Raw genomic sequence first — 16,437 nt, forward strand, 5'->3', positions numbered from 1 at the left:
ACAAGGTATCTTAATTGCAGCCTATTTAGATGAACTACAATGAATCTCAAAAATTGGGGTTATAAAAAACACACTGGCATGTGTGGTGCTGTTAAGGGAAGGAAAAGATCAAGAATGAGTCTATAACGTTGTTCAAGGTCTAGGTATCTAAATTAGTTTTCACAAATAAACTAGCTGTGGTTTAGATGGCATGCATAGATACAAATTCAAACAAGGCAGCGTGATAGAATTCAGCTTCAGAGCCAGGAGAAGCCAGTTTCTCCCTCATTTATTCCACTAGCTTCTGGAATTTGAGGCAAGTCACTTAACCTTTCTGGGCCTCGTCTGTTCTCAGTGAAATGAAGGGCTACTTACTTTGCCATCTAGTTCTAAAAGTATCCATGTGCTGGCATGATCCCAGAGACATTCCACTCATTCCTTTCACATGGTCACTACCAGCTATAAAGTATCAGGTCTTCGATCTCTATCGTCCGCAAGATTCATTGCATCCTCCACAGTGTTTCTGGCTGATTTTTCTAGAGTTCACATCTGATCATGCCTCTAAGAGTCTCACTAACAACCGAATAAAGCACCAATTTTTTAGAATGGCACTTACGACCTTTTATATTATAGCCTAATCTACCTTTCTTGTTTAATTTTGCTCTGTACCTACTTTTCACTGTCCCAACCCACAAACAGCCTATGTTCCCATTACACTTACGTCTCAAAAGACATTTTCTAGTCTCTGTTTTACATTACATTTTCACATTCGTGTCCCATAAAAATTGTCCTCAAAAGGGTCAAGATGACATGATTTTTTTCTTCCTGAAACCTTCTCCGTGCTCTTCATTCAGAACTGAAGACTCTGACTCCTGTACTCCATATATATCTTATTGTAGGACCTGTTTGTCTGCCTTGGACTATAGTTTTTTTGTATATTACCAGCCCTGGTCTTAAGATTAAGTACTTAAAATTGAGACCTATATATGCCACACAGTGCTCTGAATGTTTTAGGTGTTCAATAAATGTTCACCAAATTTAACCAAAAGAAATCAGGACATTACTATTAAACAGAAAACACGAATGATTTCCTGACAATCCCATAGCATATGTTTTGGGGATGTGGGTGCCAGATACCATGCTTTGCTCTATAACAGATTGCTACATTCGGTTCACAACTTATAAAGTATCTATTGATATTTCCAATTTACAGATGAGAAAACTGAGGCAGATGTCAGTTACAGAAATTGTCCACGGGTCACAAAGCTGATGAGTGGGAACCCCCCGATTCTACCCAGGTGCCTGAGTCCAGGAAACATGCTGTCAACTTCTTTGCTCATGGCTCTCAACCTACTTTCCCCTCAACATTGCTGCAAAGGCTGTGATTGCCAAAGGGAAAAGGATGTTGCAGGGAATATGTGCCATCTTAAAAATTCACCTATTTCTTCACTCTTAAAACAGTTTCTCTACCAACCTCTTTAGCTTCCAAACATGAAAATTTATTGTTTTTAGAAAAAAAAATATTTATTTGACCGACAGAGAGAGAACACAAGCAGGGGAGTGGCAGGCAGGGGGAGAAGCAGACTCCCCTGCTGAGCAGGGAGCCCGATGCGGGACTTGATCCCAGGACCCTTGGGATGATGACCCGAGCTGAAGGCAGACGCTTAACCGACTGAGCCACCCAGGCACCCCAGAAAATTGCTTCTTGGGCTCAAATCTATCACCTATCTTTTCTACAGCTCAGTTCACTTTCAGTTACTGAAAGTAGCATTTATTGAGCAGCAATTCATATCTAAAAAGAAAAGAGCTTTTATTGGGTTCTTATGTAGGCATTTCCCCATGAATTATCTAATTTAATGCTCATGACCTCTTTGGGAATTGTAAGATACATTTTGAGAAAAGATGTTGCCCCAGATCCGTTAAACGGCATGCCTGGCTTTTAAGTACCAAGCCAGAGTGGGGAACCTTGTTTGTTCAATTCCGGGAAGCACGAGCCCCACTCCACCCTGCTGCCACTCTGGCACATGTCACCATCTGGCATGAGTCCGGTGCTTTTCAGGAAAGAAAAGCCCCAGGCTTCTGTGGAAATGCCACTTAAGGACAGAGGCGAGAGTTGGCCATGTGTGCGAGGGGTTTCAACAGCGGCACCAAGGCTGAAAAGCGCTAGGCACTTTCAAATCACACTCTTCATCATCTGATATTCCAAGGTCTTAAAGCTCTGCCCGGTGCAGTTTCTCTAATGTAATTCTTTTTTTGGAAATATCTTGAGAACCCTTAATTATATCTTGGATGCTTTCTGCTCTTATCTTCACTTTCGGTTTCACTCTTAAATAACTTCTGGCATAAAATACCAGGGATTGGGGCAGTCTTAAAGCTCCAGATGCTTTCTTGTCCTCAGTGTTTTCTTTGACTCGCTTTCTCTGACGGCACAGAGATGGACCAATGAATGCCTCTGTCATAGCGATTGTCAAATGGGATGGCAGTTGTTCCTTCACTTTTCTCTTTTATTCAATGATATGACCCTTGAGAACAGAGAAATGGTTTTATTCACTTCTCTATCCCCAGGGCCTAGTATAGCAAAGGACATACTCAGTAGCCTCAATGCAGAATAAATACATACTTGGGCAGATGGCTTGACCAGAGATGTTAAGGGTTTTACACAATTCCTGTCGTGTGGTTAATATGATAAAAGAAAAATACCCATGTGAAAAGATCCTTGCCTACTTCTCTCACAGAACATGCTCCTATCGCAAATTTCTAGAATTATAATAATGATTTTTTTTAAGCATTGAAGAACACAAGAAACTCAAACTAAGTCCTTCAAATAGCAATGGTAGTTAATAGGGACAAGCAACCAGACCTAATACGTGTGTTCGGTTTAATGGGAAAACCCTGCTCTATGTCTTTATATCCAAATATAAATTACATCTTTATAGCTCTAAAAACACTAATTACAATCATTCAATGGTCAAACAGTAAAGTTTAAAATAATAATACATGTCTGTTTTATTACCTGAATATTGATCCAGCATTAGGCTTGGGGTAGTAAGCTTTGTAATCACCAGTTTTAACCTCAGGTTTTGAAGATCTGCTCCTCTTACATAATTAGACAATGAAGTACGTGCATTGTCTTGGAAAGCATTTTGTTCTTTAAACCAAATTAGACACTAAGACCTGAGGCTGGGGACCTCTACCTCAATTGCTAAAAGTAATTGCTTTTAAATCTTTCTAGAGTAGTAATTTTTTTCCCCTTAGAACATATACCTGACTTTTAAAAATATGGGTACAAGTAGGAATTTAATGCACTAATATTTTCCAGGTGCCATTGAAAGTAGTTTACATTTCTGAACTCATGCAATCCTCATAAAACCTCTTACTGTTATTATTAGGTACTATTATTATCCCCACAGACGAGAGAACTGAGGCATAGACAGATGACACGATTTGTGCAAGATTATACAGCTGGTTAGCTAGATTATAAACTCCAAGAAACCCAGCACCTGAGTTCATGTTCGTGATCACTATACTTACTGCCCTTTGTTAAAACTTCCACTTCCGAACTTTGCCTTCACAAAGACATTGAGAATCAGAAAAAGTAAACTAATATAAAGTACATTTTATCTTTATATACCATGGATCCCTCCCTACAATTTCTGCTGTGATTGGTATCGTGCATGTATTTTTGATAAGTCCTAAAAAGTTAAAATTTTAATATACTTAGATTAAATGACATTTTCACTATTACTTGGATTATTTTATTCATGTAGAGAAAGCATACATATTTTCACCTCTATGGTCTTACAAGGGAAATACATAGTACATTTGGGGTCCAATATGTATTTCCTAATGTGATACAACATAGGAGTAAAAGAAAAATAAATAAACATTGTCATGCAATGTCAAGGAGATGAAATGTAACTAAAAATTACTAAAATTTTGAGATATGGAATAACAAAATCAAAATTCTGATTTTGAGAACTAAAGTGACATATAATTTTATGTTATAAACAGAAATTATAAAATTAGAGACATCAGTCTTTTGAAAATTTTTTTGAGTTGTTTACTAAATTCAGGTACCAAATTTATCGTGTAGGCACTATAAAAGTTTATATTTTTTATTAGGTAATAATTAATTGATTTAAATCTTAACAAACATTTATTGAGTATATACTTTGTGGCTGATATATTTTATTTGGCCTATCAATTATCCAGCAAAGGGATTTCTAATCTATTTTTTTAGATAAGAACTTAACAATCTTGAGCCACTCTTCCCTTCAAGCTTGTCTCCTACATACTCAAATGTATACTAAAATGCATATTATGAGCCCACCCTCAAGATTAAAGATTTTCCAAGGCTGCTAAGGGTTTTATTTACTTGAATGTATCTGTGAAAGATATTAGTGAATATAAAAGGAATATTGGAGGTAGAATATTAATGTGGGACAGGCCATTAATAACTTTTACTTTCCAATATCTTAAGGGTATGATTAAATTAAGTATAATTGTATCATGTGTTTCATTTTGACATGCATCAAAAAGTCAGATGAATAAATATACATGCCAAATCAAATGTAACCTGGCATACAAGTAGATCTGGCAAAGAGGCGCATTGTTTTTAAAGATTTTATTTATTTATTTGACAGAGAGAGAGACAGTGAGAGAGGGAACACAAGCAGGGTGAGTAGAAAAGGGAGAAGCAGGCTTCTCGCTGAGCAGGGAACCCGACGGGGGGCTCGATCCCAGGACTCTGGGATCATGACCTGAGCTGAAGGCAGACGCTTAAGGACTGAGCCACCCAGGCACCCCGAAGAGGCACATTTTATTTTTCAAGTTTTAAATGAATAAATCTAATTACTGCTGGATTGCTTGAACAACACAAAAACCTGGGAAAGTAAGTAGTTTGAACCAAAAGTCAAAGAGCAAATGAGATCGTGTGTGTGTGTGTGTGTGTGTGTGTGCCATTTGGAAGACTTATTAGAGTTTCACCTGGTGCCATGCACGGATCTTTGGAAGGTGGCCCAGTAGGATGGAAATGTCTCTGAGCTAGAGGGACCGTTAGCAGTGTTGTGGCTGATGACATTTTTAAGCAACCTCCCCACACATTTCAAGATGTAGCCATTCATTAGAGATTTGGTTGACCCCTGCTCATATGCCAAGATCTGAGCAGCCTCTGATTTTGGCAACCCAACCATCTGGTCTGTGTAGCTAAGCAGCCCTATCTTGCTGTTGAAGAAGGGGAGGTCCTGCCTCACTGCCCAAGCTCAGTGTCTGCCCCTCTGTTATGCTTAACTGCCTCTGTCCAGCTTAGAAATTGTTGTCCTCATTATGGTTTTTAATATGGCCTGGAAAATGAAGAAACAACACAAGAGAGGATGTGAGACTGAAACACAGCTCACTAAGGTATTTGTGCTTCTTGGGTCATCTCCTATTACCCATCTTGCCTCTCTGTTATGTTGACCTCTGCAGTCTTAAAATGCAAGGGTGGTGATGGAGGAAGGGACAGAGCCTGTCGAGCCAGGTGGGCTGGGAGCCTTGAAATGAGTGGTCTGTAAAATCTTTTATAGTCCCATAGAGCAGGCATCTTCTGGGAGGTGCTGCACTTGGCCCTTTTTGGACATGCTGGAACACATATCTGGGGGATGAAGTCTTAGCAATTTCTTCCCTTGTTTCTGAACTGGGCTAAAAGGATTACTAGCCTTTGGAATCAGCCAGAGGAGACTGAGGCTGAGGCTAAGACCAAAGCTGAGGCTCAGTACAGTCTCTCTCCCCCTATCTCCATTAACTGACAGATTTCTTGACCAATATGACATTAATGCAACACAAATTTATGAGAGCCTATTATCCACTCCCTGCTGTTTCTATTGCTCTAGAGGTTGGAGTTTTTTTTAAAAAATGGAAAAAAATTAAGTATCTTAATTATCTCCTGGTCTAATTATCTAAAAAGTCACTAGAACCAATATTGTCCACGAAATAACCATATATGCACGAGACTTAAATATCAAAGAATCTAGCAAATTGAATAAATTTCTTCACACATGTATAACATTCAACTGGAAGCTAGAAACCCAATGAGAACCTAGGGTAGAAAAGTTTCAAAAGTTCATTTCTTTCTGGTATACAGTTTACAACAGATTGTTGCCTATCTTTTTTATGTGTTCCCATGGAGAAAACTCACGATCTAAACCCAAATCTTTACAGTTGGAAGCTGTGTTTTAATCACTCAAATCGCAGTTGCTACAGTACAATCATCTTCAGATCATCACACAGGAGGCAAAAAACTTGTTAATTCTTTGGGGTATCCAACTGTCTCAAAAAAAATTCCAGTGAATTTCACCCTAATAGCCTAAGTGAAGTCCTTTATTCCCAAAGATTAGATTATCCTTTGATTCATTTTTTCTTGTAGAACATAATTTTTTTAATTTCATAGATGGCTGAAATGAAACATGAGAAAATACCTAATTTGCACTGGATAGCTGCTGCTGAGTTCATATATGGTACCATAGAAATCTAAAAAGATAAGAATGGGAGGATCTCACAGAGTATGGGCCTACCAACATCCTTGGAGTGAAGACTTGCAGAAGAGTGTCACACTAGTATTTGGAAGACGTTCAGTAAATGCGAATTTTCTCCCACTGACAAGGTCAAGTAAGGATACTCAAAGCAAGTGGGTTCCATTTTGTGAGTGTGTGTTTTGGGCGTGTGTGTGTGTGCCTCTATCAATAAAAAATGAGCATGCAATCCAGTCAGCTTTTTAAATGTATTTATATATTGAAGTGGATTACTTTATCACTGTATGCACATTTAAAACATACCAAAATGTGTGATACCAAAAAATAATAGTAATAATAATAAGGAAAACAAACTCCTTTCCGGGGAATCTAGTAAAGTCTGAAGCCACATAAAAATTTACTTAGACATGATGAGGGGTGGGTGGGTATTGGCAAATGGGAAAGAAAAAACTCATTTACTAAGCACTCAGTTTCCATCAGAAATTGCTAGCCACTGTGTATCATTTGTACACAATCACAGTCACAAAAACGAATGTCCCCACAGTATTTTCACCATTTTGCAAATGTGAAAACTGAGACTTGGAGGAAGTGAGTTACTTGCCCAGAGTTTGCTAGAATGTGTGTCTTATGCAACTTCAAGTGTTATCTATGAAAACTAAAATGATGAGTTCTTTGTTTAAATGATACCGCTCCTTGAAGTCAAATCTGAAAAACTCCATAGGTATGCCTTAGATCATAAAATGAGTGTAAGTATAATTAAGAGCAGAGGACTCATATAGACCTTGGAGATTGATTTAATTTTCCATTGTTCAATAATTCAAGAGACAGAGCAACATATTTGATGGAACATTTATCAGCACTTACTATATAAATAAAAACGTCTCCATTAGCTGAAAAAAAGAAAGTTAAGGACAAATTTATGTTCGTGTTAGTGCTGTTTTAGTCCATCCATTCAGTGAAAATTTATTGAAACTGTACTATGGACTAGGAAGTATGCCAGTAATGGTTCCATATTATTGCCACTAACTTGACTAAAAGGCACACAATAAGCAATCAATAGATATTTATTCAATGAATAAATGAACTGTCATGAAGTCACAAACAAATTACACCCTAGTACTTCATTTTAGCACCCCTTTTTTTGGAGACTATTTAATATAAAATTGGTCTCTTTTAGGCTCTGTCCACGTGGGCTCAGTTTCTGAAGCATGATTGGGACTTCATAAAATGGCAGTTTTAGCACTGAGGCAATGACATGGCCCACTCTTTTGGTGAGGACATTAAATTGTAAACAACACATTCACACATAGTTCCATGTTCCTACTCCCAAGTAACAATCTGCTAAACAAACTAATACCTCATTTACCTTCTCCTGTAAATACATCCTTTTTAATTACCTGTATTTCTCCCTCTCTTTAATTTATACCTCAGTGGTCTAAGGCCAGTTCTGGAAAAATATACAGAAGCCATCTTGTTACAGCAAATAAGGAAGCAATTATCCCCCTTTATGTTGAGTTAACATAAATGTTTTGTGATTTGAAAACAACCAAAGAATAATGGAACTACAGGGCAATTGATTCAGTGTCTAATTACTGTTAGGAAAAACACCTCCACATTAATTGTGTCAAAATTAACATTTCTGTCCTTGGCTTCCATATTCCAAAATCCACTTGACCATGAGAAAATTATTGGAAGTACATTTCTCAGCTAATTAATTCTAGAAGAAACCATAGAAGCTAAAATGCTCATAAATAAACAGACATTTCACAGTCTAAATACAAACTTCTTTTTTTTTTCTTTTGCCCAACACAGGAGCATAGTACTACTTGGGTTTTAGGCAATTCTTGGAGTCTCAGTTACTTCCTTGTAAAATTAATATCTACTGCTCAGTTGTATTTAAAGGATCAAAAAAAGGCAATATATGTGAAAAATTACATTACACTATAATAGAAAACTCAGTTGTTTTGTTACTGATGATGTAAATTATATTCTTATTCCTTCAATGTTTCCTCTTTCCTTTCCTGTCTATCAGAGACCTCATGTCAAAGGAAGCAATTGTGAAACTATAGGTGGGCAATTAGGCAATGAGAAAGAAAAATATCACTTCCAAACTTACAATCTTTAGCAACCATGCTTTTCAAAGAGCCTAACAATTTGGAAAAGCAGAAGATCCATTCACAATTGCTTTAACACGTTGACTAACACAATGCAATGTCATGAAACGTGCACCCTAGGTCTCGAGATACAACTTTCAAACAACTAGCACAATTTGTTCACATGTAGAGTTGAAATGACCTGTATTTTAAGTGTTATAATCCAGGGGGGAATTTTCTAATATGAGGAATTCTAGAAATAGTAATAATTAGGACCGAGCACTAGAACAGGAGGCAGGAGGCTCAGGTTCTATTCCCTATCTGATTTGATATTAACCAGAGTGTGTCTTTAGGTAACTCAGTTAACCTTTTCAAGCCGCAGTTTTCTCATCTTTGATAGAGGAACCAAACCAGGTATTCTTGGGGTGCGTGATTTTATTAGACTTAATTCTGTAATACATTTCCTCACCTTTTTTTTTAAATTAGAGGTTGCCTGAAAAATAGCCTGGGCTGTATACATACCCTAGAAGGAAATCTGCTGGGCGTAATATCTGTAATACATTCCCAACATAGACACCTACAGTTGTGCCTTCAATGCTTTGTATTTAACAAGACAGCTTAGATGACCCAAATGCCTAAAGGAGTCTCCATGGTTTGTTCACATGCACTTCACACCTACTTTCTATTTTCTCATGCATCTTCTCCTAATCCCCACCATGGCCTGGCCTCTCTCTGTTTCTGTTAGCTCTTTGGGATTCCTTCTTCCACAGACCTGCAGATTCTCCTTCTCTAAGCTTTATTTCAGTACCAACCCCTCCTCTTTCCATCCCTAGCTGCTTGTTCATTTGGTCTCCATGGGAGACTCATGGGTGCCCTGTGCCTTCCCAAAGGAAGTGCCTTAGCCCACGGAATGGGAGAATATATTTGCAAATGACACTACAGATGAAGGACTGGTATCCAAGATCTACAAAGAACTTCTCAAACTCAATACACGAGAAACAAATAAACAAATCAAAAAATGGGCAGAAGATATGAATAGACACTTTTCCAATGAAGACATACAAATGGCTAACAGACACATGAAAAAATGTTCAAAATCATTAGCCATCAAGGAAATTCAAATCAAAACCACACTGAGATACCACCTTACGCCAGTTAGAATGGCAAAAATAGACAAGGCAAGAAACAACAATTGTTGGAAAGGATGTGGAGAAAGGGGATCCCTCCTACATGGTTGGTGGGAATGCAAGTTGGTACAGCCACTCTGGAAAACAGTGTGGAGGTCCCTTAAAAAGTTAAAAATTGAGCTACCCTATGATCCAGCCATTGCACTACTGGGTGTTTACCCCAAAGATATAGACGTAGTAAAGCAAAGGGCCATATGCACCCCAATGTTCATAGCAGCAATGTCCACAATAGCTAAATCATGGAAGGAGCCAAGATGCCCTTCAACAGATGACTGGATTAAGAAGTTGTGGTCCATATATACAATGGAATATTACTCAGCTATCAGAAAGAACAAGTTCTCAATATTTGCTACAACATGGACGGCACCGGAGGAGATAATGCTAAGTGAAATAAGTCAAGCAGAGAAAGACAACTATCATATGATTTTTCTCATCTATGGAACATAAGAACTAGGATGATCGGTAGGGGAAGAAAGGGATAAAGAAAGGGGGGGTAATCAGAAGGGGGAATGAAACATGAGAGACTATGGACTATGAGAAACAAACTGAGGGCCTCAGAGGGGAGGGGGGTGGGGGAATGGGATAGGCTGGTGATGGGTAGTAAGGAGGGCACATTGCATGGTGCACTGGGTGTTATATGCAACTAATTAATCATCGAGCCTTATATCAGAAACCGGGGATGTACTGTATGGTGACTAACATAATATAATAAAAAATCATAAAAAAAAAAAACCAAACAAACGAAGTGCCTTTTTAGGCAGACAGATACCCTGTCGTCTACACTTCCAGGTCAGGATTAAATCACTTCCTGTGAGTAGGAGATAGCACTAACCGAGCCAAGTTCGGTAGCCAAAAAAAAGAGAAAAACTTTATTCCACAACTCAGAGGGAGCCCCCACCAGACATCTTTCAAGGACCTGCCTTCAGACACCATGAAGCTAGCCCAGGCACGGCAGAGGCCAGTATCCCCACCCCACTACTTTGTTAACATCTCGTAGAGCATGAGTGAGTGGGAGCCGTGGGATGGCAATGTGAGAGTGACAGCACCAGCACTCAGACCCTGGCTGCTTCTCTTCATTGACATTTAGCTCTCTGAGCTCCAGTGTGCTGATTTAAAACGTAAGGATAATAATCCTTTCTCAATACGACCTCAACACAATATTAATAGTACCTTCTAGGGTAGTTCTCAGGATTAAAGATAATGTATGGAGAGGGTCTGTCCCATAAAGGAGGACTGAAATCGATTATTCTGTTTTATTACTATTGTGTTGTTGTTATTAATCTCCTCTGAGGTTGGTAGAAGCCAAATGTTTTGGGTTTTTTGTTTTTGTTTTGTTTTTTTTTTTTCCTGTTAGAGAAAAGTAGACCACAGAACATTATGAGTGACTTGACCATGGACACACAGTGGGCTGGTGATGGTGCCCAGAACAGCACAGAATTCCCTAATAGCGGGTTCTGCATATTTACCAATACTTGGTATTTGTGGAAATGTCCTCATTTAGTCTCTCCAAAACTTAGGAATCTATTCTCTATTTCCTTCTGGTTTTTCACCAGAGGACTTTGTGCACTGTGACTGGAAGAGAGGAGGAAAAATTTGTCAGCTCATCTCCGTTGGCAGGGTTTGCAGGACTACTTTGAGCAGACTATTTCGCCATGCCATCCAGAAAAGGGAAAAGCCTCCAGCTACTATTTTGGTATGTGCAATGCAGAAATGTGATTTTGTACTTCTTACTGATGCCAAAGTTTATGGAGAAGGAAATAAGCGAGCTATATTTCCCAGTGAGAAGATCAAATGAGTTATATAATTTTTCATACACATCATGAGCTAGAGCAGAAATCTTGTGAATTAAGGTTTGCTACAATTAAGAATCTGCGGATACTTTCCAGCAGGAAGAAAACAAAATTCAGATTAGCATTTTATCAGGACACCAGAATGTCTGGGCATGGTGTTCAGACTGACCTAACCAGGGTATCTGTGCTCAAACAAAGGCTTCTGGAAGTTCTCCAGGTAGGTCAGCAACTGAGAAACAATGGCTTTTACTCTTGAACCCACTGTCTGGTTACCAACGCTACAGTAATTAACCTGTGTTAACAAAATCCTGAAACATAGCCATTGTTAAGTACAACATTCAAACTAGCGAACACTTTCTGTATAATTTCAAGTTTGTTATGTTTGAAATATTCTGAATCTGGGATCTTCAGATACTGCTATTTGATGCTTAATGGCAAGAGAGGATATTCTCACTCGACCTGGGTTTGTGCCTGTCTATGTGTGCAGTTGTGTGGGTGTGTGTAGAAAAACAAGAATTTCAAAGGATCTGTCTCTGTGTCCAAGATCAAGACCTCCAGAACAAGAACATTAGATTAGTAATAAAAGTGTATGCCATAAAACAGAACATTTAAATGAAAAGAAGCTCTTTCCCATTTATTTATTAAGAACTTATACCTTTTTGGCTTAAAAGGTATTTGTCATTTGTTTATATTACCCACTGAATTGATGTGACCTCATACCTTTGAACAGGATGACTAATGAGAGCAAAATGGTGAGTCTGAGCGCTATGATGACGCCTTGTATAAAGGAAGTGCATGAGGCACACATCAGCCTTATCCCATGTGATGTCGGGTGATTAAGCCTGAGAGACCTTTACTGATTCTAGGTGTGCTACCGGCTGCAGTTGCCACTGTAAGTGATACAACCATCAGTTGGAGAGTGCTTTGGAACTTTCAAAGGCAAAAGAAACCTTTTCTTCAACGGAACATTCCTTTTTAACCTGCTTTTCTGTTCAACCTGATAAGGCCTTGGATAGTCTTGTTTGAGAGTTCCTTTCAAGTTGAACAGTGCAAAATTAACAAACTCGTTCCTAGAGTGAGGTACTGTGCTGGAAATCATCATGTGTTTTTTGAAATCACCATGTAATATTAATGTATTTAATTACTGTCAGCCATAAACCCTTTCATCGGCAGACAGTTGGCAGCATAAACCACAGATGTAAGAGAAATGAGTTCTCTCCATTAATTTAATGTTTGCTTAACATTGAGTTTGGTGGTGAACTGGGACAAGAATCCTTAATTTTAATGGCTGAACCACTTAACCCAGCGCCCAAAAGAATGTAATTTCCACCCTCTGACATTCTGCCCCTGGACTGCCAGGGTCTCCTCTCTTTCTCTGTACCTGGTCATGGGGACTTGTTGAAGGGACCCTAGCCGCTAACTAGTGAGTCAGTATGGGGAGTGGACACTGCCCACCAACCCTGTGGGCGTAGAGGCTCCCTGTGGAGGGGGAACTCAGCTGAGGAAGTCGGTCTGTTATCAGGCAAAATGGTCATCTTTGTCGATGTGCCCTTATTTGAAACTACATATCCCTATGTTTACTAGTGGGAAACCATAGGCAGCAACTTTGCCCGTGTGAATACTCTTTCAGCGAGTCGAGAGAGACAGTTGGTGCGGTGGTTAGGACCCCATGCTCTAAATCAACGCCCAGCTCTACCTCTGACCTTGCTTTGCAAACCCCGGGCAAGCTGTTCAGTTTCCATGAGTTTCTGTTTCTTCTTCTCTGAAACATAGATAATAATGGCATCTTTCTTAATGAGAACCTTTGAAAACTGAATGAGATGGTGCAGGAAAAGCATTTAGCTTACTTTATTCTTAGTATCTAATAAGTGCTTCATAAATGGTTGCCATTATTACTGTACAAACTGTACAAATAGCATTCCGTTGGTTACTCTCTCCATTCCTGTCCATTAAAATAGGTCCATTTCAGGAATGCTCTGGAACCCCAACCACCTCTAGAGAGTGGGAAGGAGGTGGGGGCTTAAATTATTGTCTGAAGTCATCAGAGAAAGGCTTGAGATACAGGATTTGGGCTGATCTGTGATGGAAGATTCACTCACGCTTCACTTTTCCATTTTAATTACTAAGGTCTTGGGAAACTATGCTATAAAACAAAGTGTCATTATTCTAGAGCATTCTACTGACATGTTAATTCCTGCTATTTATTCAGCCTCCAAAGGAGATATAAAGCTCATTCTCACTGGCTTCAAAATGAGTCATTCCAAAGAAGCTTGGTAGTGAATCCTGTCAACCCCTTAAGTAATTGGTGTACTAATGTCTTCTCCAATTTTCTAGAGGCTCTTTAGCGGTCCATCATGCATTGAAATTTCAGGGAGGTAATTTGCAATCCAATTTTTGTGGCTCTCACTTTGAAATCTGTTACGCCCAGGATATAATGTTATTAATGCTCATTCAAACTCCATGCATAGTCTTCAAGTACTTATTCTATAGAGCTCGCCCTGCTAAGGAATTTGTAGAGGGTTATCTGAATGGGTCAAAGAGAACATAATGATTTGCGGCTATTTCCACTCATGGAAAAGAAGTGACATTTGTGAGATGTTTGTTCCTAAGACACATTTCAAATGCATTATGAGGCATTTTTACTTATAAAATTTTAGATTAAAGGATATGTATGTACCCCTGTGAAAGGTACTTCAAAAGTGCACACATAGACTCTTTAATTCTCTGGTTTACATCCTCTTTCATAAAAGTGTTTTCCTTGAAGCCCTACAGCTGCAATCCATATGAGGTCAGCTTCTAGCTGACCTCAGGTGTGCTCCATCCTGGAGGTGGAACCCAGAAATGAACTGATTTCTCCTAGAACACACAAGGGGTCCAGACATGGATGAAAGTGCTTTAGTATAAAACCACAGTGGCTTAGCAATGCGACAGGTGGACGGACATGATTTAGCTTAAAGTCAGGAATCCCATTTTCTTTCTATTTATTTTCCCTTTTTCATCATGGAATCTTCTGCTGCCCATATTTTTCTGGAGAAAACTATTATCTTTCAACAAAATTATCTAAATTATGACCTCAAAATCCCTTGTGAAAGAGAAAGGGCAAAAATAAATGAATCCACTAATTACTTTAAATAAACAGGAAACCTCTTTTCTTTTTCTTTCCTTCTTTCTTCCTTTTCCCCCTGTGGGTCATGGATGAAGGAGTCACCCATCATTTTTCTGAGACTTATGCAAGTCACATACATCTTGCTTAAAACCGAAACCATTTTTAGAATTTGGGACACCTAAGAGAAATTTGCAAATTTGTCCTCTACAAGAACAATCTGACAATGTCCCTTCCCCCAAGGTTCAAGGCAGTGGCTATCCCTCAGTACAGATAAGCCTCACCATCATCAAATACAGAATCTATCTGTACTTGGAAGTGCTAGACCTCCATATTTGGCTGAAAAGACAGCCAATGAAGGGTATTTATAATTAAGCAACAGTCCAGTATTCTCTTTTGCAATCCAGGTTTTAATTATAGAACATAATTGAATGACTAAAACCATCTAATTTCTCTAAAACCATCTAAATTTCTCTATCCAATGCATCTCTTTTCTACCTATGACTTAATAAATCTCTTTCCTAAAAAATGTCTTCCTAATGCAATGGACCACGGGGCATGGAATCACTGTACCTATCAGTCTTTGTAACCCTCCCATACAAATTGTTCCTTTCTTAAATACTGCATTTGGTAAGTTAGAGGTTCATAATGATTACATCTGCATGTTAATTGTGTATCTGTAATACTGATCAGCACAAAATAAATGTACATGTAGAAATCATGCAAAAGCAGATGGTGTCACATATTTTAAAAATATTATACATACATATATGCATACATACACACATGTATATGTATAATTTTTGTTAGCCATGGATAAGGGCCATAGATTGATGCCTAGAGATGCAGACCCAATTTTAGAAGCAGATGTGAGCACCATAGTAATTATAATAGGGGAACGGTTTTTTTTTTCTTGTTTTTTTTTTTTTTTTAATAAAGCAGTGAGTAATTCTAAAGCTTTATAAACATCCACTGACCTCATACATTCTGAGCATGGCTGTGTGCATTTGCATTTTTACCAAAAGCTCACAGAGTTCTAGATACGTACTTGGAGACTGAAAACAGAAATCCCGGAATAGCGGCATCATGGCCCCTGTGGGCCACGGACGCTGTGCACACCGGCTGCACAGGAGGGCCAGGAACTAGCCCCACACTCACTCACACAGGTATCTCTTCCCTGCAGGCCACCCAGCAGCGACACCAGCAGTGATAATCACCCCCGGCTGGCAGACACTCACAGGCACACTCGGGGGAGCTCCGGAGAAACCTAGGGGAAGGGGCGGGAGGGGGGGAGGGTCGGGCATTTAGGGCAGCGGCGTGCACCCCGGCACCGTCCAGGACCCGAATTCGCTCCGGAGCCGCCCGCAAGATCTGCATTAGGCCAAGGAGCCGGACCAACTCACCTCCACGAAATAAAAGCAGGGCAAGAGGGTCACGCTGTCCTTGATCACTTTGCCCTTTGGCCTCTCCTTCGCCGACATCCCGGCCGCCTGCCCGAGTCCGCGTCCTCCCCCGGGCGAGGTGTGCACCGCGCCGCCGAGGCGAGCTGCCTTCTCCAGCCGCAAGCGCCCGGCGCCGCTGATGTCACATTCCCCGCGGGCACCGCTAGAGCCAGCGCGTTGCATGCAGCGCCCCCGCCTCTCCCCGCCCCTCTTTGCAGCAACCCGGGCAGGTCCCCTTCCTCCCCCTACCCTGGCCCCCCGCTCCCGGTTTTGCTCCACCGAGAGACGTCCAGCTCCCTCCTGCAAGCTGTTGCTGCAATGGCTTCCCCCTCGC

At 39.8% G+C, this 16,437-nt stretch overlaps 1 protein-coding gene across 2 annotated transcripts in view; it reads right to left on the bottom strand.

Moving 5' to 3' along the window:
- Positions 1 to 16,157, bottom strand: part of PLPPR4 (phospholipid phosphatase related 4) — a 41,368-nt gene extending 25,211 nt beyond the window's left edge. Inside the window, exon 1 of one of the 2 annotated variants that reach the window (XM_026497552.4) lies at positions 16,065 to 16,157. In XM_026497552.4, the coding sequence (XP_026353337.3) occupies positions 16,065 to 16,142 (78 nt within the window). In that variant the 5' untranslated portion in view covers positions 16,143 to 16,157. The remainder of the gene's footprint in view (positions 1 to 16,064) is intronic. The other variant, XM_044383940.3, reaches the window with a different exon arrangement.
- Between the last annotated feature and the right edge of the window lie 280 nt (positions 16,158 to 16,437).

Source organism: Ursus arctos, unplaced genomic scaffold, assembly GCF_023065955.2.
Source record: "Ursus arctos isolate Adak ecotype North America unplaced genomic scaffold, UrsArc2.0 scaffold_12, whole genome shotgun sequence".
NCBI lineage: Eukaryota > Metazoa > Chordata > Mammalia > Carnivora > Ursidae > Ursus > Ursus arctos.